The sequence below is a fragment of the Lemur catta genome, chromosome Y, assembly GCF_020740605.2.
Source record: "Lemur catta isolate mLemCat1 chromosome Y, mLemCat1.pri, whole genome shotgun sequence".
Classification (NCBI taxonomy): Eukaryota; Metazoa; Chordata; class Mammalia; order Primates; family Lemuridae; genus Lemur; species Lemur catta.
Window position 1 is genome coordinate 6,353,320 of NC_059156.1, and position 10,359 is coordinate 6,363,678.

Genomic DNA, 10,359 nt, shown 5'->3' on the forward strand with positions numbered 1-10,359 from the left:
CGGGGGGATGGGTGGGACATGGAAAATGTATATAACCTAAACTTATGTACCCCCATGATGAGCTGAAATAAAAAAAATATATATATAAAAAAAAAAAAAAGTTGAAAGACCTTTACAGGGAGAACTATGAAACACAGAGGAAGGAAATTCTAGAGGACACAAAGAGATGAAAGACACATCATGCTAATGGATTGGCACAATCAACATTCTTAAAATGTCTTTATTACCAAAAGTGATCCACAGATTCAATGCAATACCCCTTAAAATACCAAAGTCATTTTTCACAGATCTAGGAAAAATAGTTCTATGCTTTTTGTAGAAACAGAAAAGACGCCAAACAGCCAAAGCAACCCTAAGCAAAAAGAATAAATTGGGAGGCATCACTTCAGCAGACATCAAGGTATACAACAAGGCTACAGTAACCAAAACAACATGGTACTGGGAGAAAAACAGAGAGACACAGACCAATGGAACAGAAAACCCAGATATGAAACCGTCCTCACATTGCCATCTGATCTTTGACAAAGCAGACAAAAACTTACACTGTGGAAAAGAAACTCTACTTAATAAAGGTTGCTGGGAAAATTGCATAGACACATGCAGGATCCACACCTCTCACCATTCACAAAAATTAATTCATAACGGATAACAGACTTAAACCTAAGACATGAAACTATAAGAATTCTAGAAGAAAATGTTGGAAAAGCTGTTCTAGATATCAACCTAGGCCAACAATGTAAGAAGAAGACCCCAAAGGCAATCATAGCATTACTAAAAATTTAATAACGGCATTTGATTAAACTAAAAAGCCTCTGTAAAGCCAAGGAAACAATCAACAGAGTAAACAAAAAACCTACAGAATGGGAGAAAATATTTCCATGGTGTACATCCAATAATGAGCTGATAATCAGAATCTATAAAGAACTTAAACAAATCACCAAGAAAGAAAAATCAAACCACCCCATTAAAAAGTGGGCAAAAGACATGAACAGGAGCTTTCCAAAAGAAGATAGACTAATGGCCAATATACATATGAACAAAAGCTCAAAGTCTCTAATTATCAGGGAAATGCAAATAACATTTCCTATCATCTATCACCTAATCCTAGTGAGAATTTCTTTCATACAAAAGTCCCAAAACAACAGATGGTGGCGTGGATGTGGAGAGAAAAGAACACTTATACACTGTTGGTGGACTGTAAACTAGCACAACATCTATGGAAAATAGTATGGAGATACCTCAGAGAACTAAAAGTAGAGCTACTATTTGATCCAGCAATTCCACTTTTGGGTGTTTAATGAAAGGAAAAAAATCATTTTTTCAAAAAGACACATATGTTTGAATGTTTACTGCAGTACAATTCACACAAAGATATGAAATCCACCCAAGTGCCCACCAATACATGAGTGGATTAATAAAATGTAGCATATGTATACTATGGAGTACTATGTAGCCATAAAAAAGGTGAACTAATACCTTTTGTAACAACCTAGATGGAACTAGAGACCACTGTTCTAAGCCATGTAATGCAAAAATGGAAAATGTACTCATTATTAGACTGGAACTAATTGATTAACAGCCCTGAGCACATATGGTAGTAAAACTCAAGGGAAACAAACTAGTTTAGAGGGAAGAGGAGAGGACAAGTAAATTTATACCAATCAAGTACAGTGCATGCTGACTTGGTGGTGAGCATGCTTGTAACTTTGACTGAAACTGCACAAAAACTAAACAGGTAATCAGAATGTCTGCCTCCCTGTAGTGTTCTGAAATAAAAAATAAAGAAATAAATGTAAAATCGGAAGTAAAAGTTGGCCAGTGGGAAAACATTCTGACATAATATCATAACGTATATAAGTAAACACATGTGCTTAAAAGTATTTATTATTACAAAAACTTACAACCTAAGGAGTATGACTTAGCACATTATTGCTCACATCACAAAGTCATTTCAAGAAGATCTTACACCTTTAAAGAATAAGGTATTGTTGATTAGATTCTGTGACAGGATCTCTCAAAGATGGCCCTTAATGATTTCATTCTTCCAGTACTGACATCATTGTGTAATTTCCTTTTTTTGAGTGGATTTAGCTAGCGATTTGCTTCTACAAATTACAAGATGGCAAAGTGATGGAATGTCATTTCTGTGATTAGGTTATAAAGACTATAACTTACATCTTGCTATTTTCTCTATTACCTTGGTAGCTTACGTATTGTGATGAAAGAAATTGCACTATGAAGAGTGTATCTGGTAATAACTAAGAATGTTCTCAGCTAAGAACCAGCAAAGAAATGAGGGTCTCAGTCCACTAACCTCTGATAAATTGAATCTCGCTAAAAACATTAAGTGAGCTTGGGAAGTGTATCCCAGTCTTCAGATACGTGCGCAGGATGTGGGCTAAAACTTTAAGATCCTGAAATAGAATCCAACTAAATTGTGGCTGGACTTCTAACAGAAGATTTGTTTTTTCAAGTTTTTAATTTCTGGATTAATTGTTATGCATCAATAAATAGTTTCTAAAAATTATAAAATCATAGGAAAGGCAATCATTTCACCCAGAATTAAAATGTAGTTTATTTATATATTACAGTGATTTCAAATAAGTAGTCTTAACTCTTCTATAGTTTTAATCTTTTAGTATTTAAAGAAGACAATATAAATAAAATGGATATTCCCTAATTGTTAGCAGTGTGAAGAGTAGTCCATTTGTTCTGCCACAAATTTTAATAATTATTACTATATCATTAATGTTTATGTTAAAGCACATAATTTGAAATATTGTAAGACAATTTATTTTCTTATGCATATTACCTATACATTTTTTACATCATGGGTGGAAATTATCCCACACATCACATTTTATAATTACATTTAAATTATTTTTTTAAAAAGGAAGACACTTACCACAACTTGCAGCACCTGCTCCCTGTGAATGGAAGAAGATGGGGAAGACGATGTAGAGGAGGAAGAAAGGGGGGATGAAGAAGAAGACAAGGAAGAAGTGTAGGAGGAAGAGGGAGAGTCAGTCATCATTTGTGCCAGAGTCTGCATTAGTGTTTTTCCAAGGATGAAAAAAGAGCTAAACATGGCAATTACTCCAAACACCATTCCAAAATTGAACCTGTTAAAACGAAAATAATATAAATGTATAATTGTCATAACTTAAATATTAACAAATACATTAACCACATTTGACAGCCTCAATGTAACAGCTAAATAATGTGCTTCTTTTATTCATCTGACCTATGGACATTTGACTGAAGCATGGGCACTATCAATTACAACAATTACAATTCTAAAATAAATGAAGAGGCTACATATTGTTCCCCATTATGAAAAAAAGAATTGGTTTGGTTTATTCTCGTGTCCCTTGCTCATTCACTTGCTGGTATTTTGACCTTGTTGTCAAATATTTATGTTCTCAAATATTTCACCATTAGAGTACATTTTTTACTTATTTTATTACTCTGACTTTTATTTTAGTTTTCTTTTGTGACAAATGGGATTAATAATATGGTAAGATATTGTGATAGCTTCTTCCTTTTATTGTTTTAACAATTTAAAGTTACCATTCAATATTTTAAAAATGGATAGAGTGAAAAATTATTAAAATATTACACATAACAAGCTCTTTTCCTCATAATAACAATGAATAATTTAAACCAAAAGAGAAGATGAAGAGTACCACTGGTAAAGCATCCGTGCTTTCTTTCGTCTCCAACTGTAAAAGGCACGATTGAACACAGCTGTCTGCCATTTTATGTGAAAAGGAGAGATGCTTAATCCATTGTGTTCCAACCAGTCTTCATAAGAATCCTTAAAATAGACAGATGACTAAGAGAGAAAGAAAAGTTCCACATCATTCAACTGTGGAAAATGAATACTTGTACTGTTTAGGAAAAATAAATAGAAGTATTTTTTACAGATAATAATAACTGCCCAAATTTACAATTTTAAAGCTGTTCTGTTTTTACTCCAAGCATATTATTATCACAGAAGATAAGTAACTATTATATTGTGATTTGAAAAGACTCCAAAACAAGGCATCAGAAAGGCTCTGTTACTGACTTACCAAAAAACGGTATTTGGATGAGTGCTATGTTCTTAATGACCAACACCAGAGAAATCAGTCTATCTTGAATGAGAGAGTTCAATATTCCTCCCTTTTAATTTATAGAACAATTAGGCCAAAAATCAGCAATGATATACTGGATTTGAACTGCACTATCAACTTAATTATAGAATTTACCACTAATAGAAGGATAAACCTTCTGTTGCACACATAGAACATTTAGCCAGACAGAGCATGTGCTGGACCATAAAATAAGTCTAAATAAATTTTAAATGATTCCAGTATAGAAATGTTTTTAGATCACAATGAAATTAATTTGAAACTATTATTAATATGAAAGATCTTTGAAAAACCTCAAATATTTGCAAACCAAAAAACTTTCAATTAATCCATTATACCACTTTTTCATACCTACCAAAATAAATTATCACACAATTAACAGCTGAAACCTAAACAAATTTGTATATTACAGTTTTGTTGGTCAGGTGTCTGACACAGGTCTCAATGGTCTAAAATCAAGGTACTGGAAGGGCTGTTCCATTCTGAAGACTTAGGCAAGACTCTATTTACTCACCCTTTCCAGTTTCTACAGGCCACTAACATTCCTTGGCTCATGGACTTCTTTCTTCAAAGTCAGTAATATTGCATGTCTCTTTCACCCTTCTTATTTCATCATATGTCTCTGACCATAGTCCTTTTAAGGACTCCTAAGACTAGAGTGATACCCTGATAATAAAGACTAATCTTCACATCTCAAGGTGTGTAACCTAATTATGTTGTGGATTAGGGCATAGATATCTTTCTTACTATGACATCCATGGAGCACAGAATAACTCAAAAAGGGAGCAAGAAAATAGTGTGCATTGAATAAAAATGAAAGTATACGGTATTATCAGTTTTAGATGCTGTTAAAGCATACATAGTGTGGTAGAGGATAAATATAACACTAAACAGTCATTAAAAATAAAGGTCTGAAGGCAATGTTTTCAGGAATTGTTAAGACATTAGAGAAAAAAGAGCACACTGAATCCAAAGTAACCAGAGGAAATAATAAAAATGAACTCCATGCCAACACAATACAAAACAGAAAATAGAGAATAATCAACAAAACAAAAATTTGATTATTAGTGAAGTTCAATAAAATTGATAAACCTCTAACTGGACTTTTTAGAAAAAAAGAGAGAACCACAAACTACAAATATAAGAAATGAGAGTGGAGACATAAATATTGAGTATATAAATATCAAAAGAGTAAAGGCCTAAGATGAACAACTTTATGCCAATTAATTTGACAACCTAGACGAAAGGGAATAATTCCATAAAAGACACAAATTAGAATCAACGATCACTGATGAAGAATAACATCATCTCATTTGGTTTTTATCTATTAAAATAACTGAAATTTAGTTAAAAACTATCCAGTCATACACACAAAATCCACTCTTTAAGCTTTGTGAATTCTACTAAATTATTTAAGAAAAAAATAGTTCTGTATGCACTCTTCCTAAAGATTCAAGAGTTACTTCTCAATTTATTTAATAAGTATACCTTTACACTAATACTAATATTGTCCTCCTCTCAATAAACAAAAACAAACAAACAAACATATAGACCAATATCCATGAGCAGATCTTCAAAATTCTAAACAAACTTTTGGCAAATTGGGTCTAATGATATATTAAAAGGATAATATATTATTACCAAATGTATTTAATTCAGGAATGCAAGTCTTCATTTTTTTAACATTAAAAAAAGCAATCTATATATCACATTAACTAAAAAGGAAAGTCACATGGTCACCTCAATACAAAATAAGCATTTGCCAAAATCAAGCATACATTCTAAACAAACACTCTAAGCAATCTAGGAAAAGAAGGGGATAAAGACTTCCTTATATTGATAGAGGGCATCAGTTAAAAATCCACAGCCTAACTTCATTATAGTGAAAGAACGAATGTTGTCCTGAAAATCAGGAACACGTTTACTCTTATTCTAGGCATTGAAATTAGATAAGAAAGGAAATATTTAAAAATACTATGAGTAGAAATGAAATGCTCCTAACACCAGAAATGATGAATGTTTGAAGAGATGGATAACCCTATTACACTGATTTCATCATCACACATTTTATGCCTGTATCAAAATATCATATGTATCAATACAAATGTACAACTATTATGTACCTATAAAAATTAAAAATTATGAAAAATTAAATTAAACAAGTAAAATGTATAAAGATTATAAAGGAAAAAGTAGAATATCATTCATTGGCAGATAACATAGTTGTCTGTGAAGAAAATCTGATATAATGGACAAAAAGCTATTAGAACAAATAAGCAAATTTAGAATGTTGCAGAATATAAAGTCAGCATACAAAATCAGTGATACTAGACATTAGTTATGCCAGTGAATGGTAATAGGAAATTTAAATTTTTAAAGTTCCACATACTAGCATTATAATTATAAAATATAAGGAATAAATCTGATAAAAAGACTAAAAATAAATGACCAAAGTATAAACCAAAAACTAGAAACATTGCTAAAAAATTAAGGAAGACTTCAGTGAATGTAGAAATATAGCCAATTCATAGCTCAAGAGAGTCAATGCTGTAAAAACGTCAATTTTTCCCAAATTGCTATAATAGAGTATATGTAATCTAAATAAAAATGCCAGTGAACATTTTGTAGAAATTAATACACTGACTTTAAGACTCATACAGAAATACAAGAAAATGTTAAATATTTAAAAAAAACTTTGAAAAAGAAAGGTGGAAGAATTACCTGATTTCAAGAGTAATTAAAAAATTCTGGCCAGGCGCGGTGGCTCACACCTGTAATCCTAGCACTCTGGGAGGCCGAGGTGGGAGGATCACTCGAGGTCAGGAGTTTGAGACCAGCCTGAGCAAGAGTGAGACCCCCATCTCTACTAAAAATAGAAAGAAATTATATGGATAACTAAAAATATATAGAAAAAATTAGCCGGGCATGGTGACGCATGCATGCCTGTAGTCCCAGCTCCTCGGAAGGCTGAGGCAGGAGGATTGCTTGAGCCCAGGAGTTGGAGGTTGCTGTGAGCTAGGCTGAGGCCATGGCACTCTAGCCCAGGCAACAGAATGAGACTCTGTCTTAAAAAAAAAAAAAATTCCTAGATTAACACAGCATGGTATGGACAAAAATACAAAGTCTAGAAATAAATGCACACAAATATAAATAACTAATATTTTGCTAATGTTCAAAGAAGATACAGTATACCAAGCACAGCCTTTAACAAATTAAAATTAAATATTCATTTACCAAAAAAAACTCCAAACTTCAATCCATAACTCAAATATTTAAACCTAAATTATTAAATTTGTAGACGAAAACATCAAGAAAAGTACAATCTACAAACCAATGAATACATTAGACTTTATCAAAATTGAGACTTGCTTTTAAAGCTACTTGTGAAAATAAAAGGACAAGCCACAGACTGGAAGAAAATCTTTGTAAACTATATGTCTGATAAAGAATTTGCAACTAGAATACGTAAAGAACACTTAAAACTTCTTAAAACAAAAACTGTTAAGTAAATACAAAAAATTATTTTTAAAAATGTGTTTATTTTTAATTTTATTGGCACATAATAGTTGTATATCTTTACAAGATACATGTGATACAGGCATATAATGTGAATTAATTAAATTAGGCTAATCATCAACTCAGGCATTTAGCATTTCTTTGTGTTAGGAATATTCCAAATCACTCTTTTAGTTAAACTATATCTTTACCATTGACTATAGTCACTTTGTTGCGCTATCAAATATTGTTCACTATATCTAATTATATTTTTGCACTCATTAATGATCCCGATTTTATCCCTCCCCTTTCTGCCACGTTTCCCAGTCTTTGCTAACTCACTCTACTTTTTATTTCCATGAGATCAATTGTTTTAAATATGTAGCTCTCACATATGAGTGCGAACACACAACATCTGTCTTTCTATGCTTCGCTTATTTCACCTAACATAATGTTCTCCAGTCCCATCCATACTGATGCAAATGGCAGAATTTCATTCTTTTTGTACCTATATAATATTCCATTGTGTATGTGCCCCACAATTTCTTTATCCACTCATCCCATGATGAACATTAAAGTTGTTTCCGTATCTTCGCTATTGTGAATAATGTTGTAATAAACATGGGAGCGAAGGTGTCTTTTTGATATACTGAATTCCCATCCTTTGGCTATATACCTAGCAGAAGGATTGCTGGGCTACATGGTAGTTCTATTTTCAGTTTTGTTGAGGAAGCTCCATACTGTTTTCCATAATGATTGCACTAATGTACATTTCAATCAACAGTGTACGAGGGTTCCCCTTTCTCCACATCTTTGTCCTCATTCGTTACTGCCTGTCTTTCGGATAAAAACCATTTTAACTGGAGGGAGATGGTATCTCATTGTAGTTTGATTGATAAATTCTTAAGAAAACAACCCAATTTAAAACAACAGGCAAAATATTTTAACAGACACTTCAACAAAGATGAGATACCTATGCCAAATTAGTCATTAGGGAAGCGTAAGTAAAATCACAATGAAATACCACTACATACCTAATCAAATAGCTAGAATTAGAGACTCACAATACCAACTCTTGGTCAGGATACGAAGAAAATGAATCTATAATACACTGCTGGTAGGATTCTAAAATGGCACAATCAGTTTGGAAAACTGGCATTTTTTTTTAAAGTTATACCTACCATATCCAGTCATTCCATTCTTAGGTATTTATCCAAAAGAAGAAGAAATATATGTCCACACAAAGATGTGTACTGGATGTTAATTATAACTTTATTTGTACAAGCCCCCAAATGGAAACGGCCCATATTTGTCCCTGAAAAGATACACTGGTACATCTATAAAATGGAATATACTTAGCAATAAAATGGAATGAGCTACTGAATCTCAAATAATTATGCTGACTAAAAGAATCCAGACTCCTCCTTCCTCCAAAAAAGAATACATATGATTCCACTTACATAAAACCTTGGAAAATGCGAACTAGAGCGACAGAAAGCAGAGAAAAGTTTACCTGGGGATGGGAAAGTGCATAAGGGTGAGAAAAAGGATTACTAAGAAGCAGGAGGAAAATGGGAGATGCCAGAATTAACCATATTGATGAAGTGACGGTTTATGGACCTATACGTATCTGAATACGTTTTAAATTGTATGTACTAAATATGTATGAACACTGAAAAAGTGTACAGTTAAATCCCTTGTCTTTATATCTCAATAAAGCTGTAAAAAAAGGAAAAAAAAAAAAGATAGAGAAATTATCCACTTACTACTTAGTGTAATCACTGGTTGAACAGCAGAACTTAGGAGGTTTTCAGAATGGCAGCATTTTAGGCGCCACTCCAGGCCTGCAGAATCAGAATCTGCAAGTTAACTGGACCCCCAGATAATCCTATGCACCTTAAAGTTGGAGGCCAATATTATCACCTAAATTTTGGCTTGATTTTGACTCATTTCCATACCAAGGTCTCCAGAAGGTCATGATCTGAAATACTACGCAAAACAATGCCTTTCCTAAACAGGAGTTCTATTTACCTCCCAGATACAGTACTAAGAGGTCTAGTAGGGGCTAGTCCGTAGTTCTTCTCAACCCACAACCGGCAACTCCCGGGCAGGACCTGAAAGAAGCAGAGCCCGCAGGACCTGAGAGATGCAGAGCCCGCAATACTGAGCAATGTGATATGTTCCCTTCCCCTGTGGAAGCCAGGAGAAAAGAAAAAGCGTCAGAAGACACAGGGTCGTCTGCATGCTCACCACAGGCACCACGGGCATGGGCCTTCGGTTTGAGGTCCTCACCTTCAGCACCAAGTCGATCAGGTAAACAGCAGTCCAGCAGCCCACCACCGCCACAACCAGCAACACTGGAATCATGGTGGTTGCGCGGCAGCACAGGAAACCGGAAGCCTAGTGTTATGCTTCTTGTGTGCTGCAACTAGCTGTGCCGTCAGCCTCAGCGTCCGAGGAAGATTTCAGGAGTGGACTCTTTTACCACTGTGGCGCTGTTTCTCTCTGGATCGTTCTGATAGCGGCACTTGAGCTGTGAGCACACTGAAAAAAAGTGTGCAAGGTTATTTTATTAGGACATTTGGGGACAGCTATCCCGGCATCACCTGGGCTGTATTGTCAGGTCTGCAGTGATAAACTGTAGTGTTTTCTTCAGTTTAGCCCATCCTGATCTCTGTTTTCCATTTTCGCTGGTTGGGGAGTGGGGTGGGTAGGGGTGTCGTGTGTGGGG

The 10,359-nt window shown here is 34.0% G+C and overlaps 1 protein-coding gene across 1 annotated transcript in view; it reads right to left on the reverse strand.

Annotated features, from left to right (window-relative positions):
- The window catches only part of MBTPS2 (membrane bound transcription factor peptidase, site 2), a 72,509-nt gene extending 62,514 nt beyond the window's left edge, over positions 1–9,995 (reverse strand). Inside the window, exons 1-3 of the mRNA XM_045538961.1 lie at positions 9,921–9,995; positions 3,687–3,835; positions 2,906–3,122 (exon numbers count right to left, since the gene is read on the reverse strand). Of these exons, the coding sequence (XP_045394917.1) occupies positions 2,906–3,122; positions 3,687–3,835; positions 9,921–9,995 (441 nt within the window). The remainder of the gene's footprint in view (positions 1–2,905; positions 3,123–3,686; positions 3,836–9,920) is intronic.
- Between the last annotated feature and the right edge of the window lie 364 nt (positions 9,996–10,359).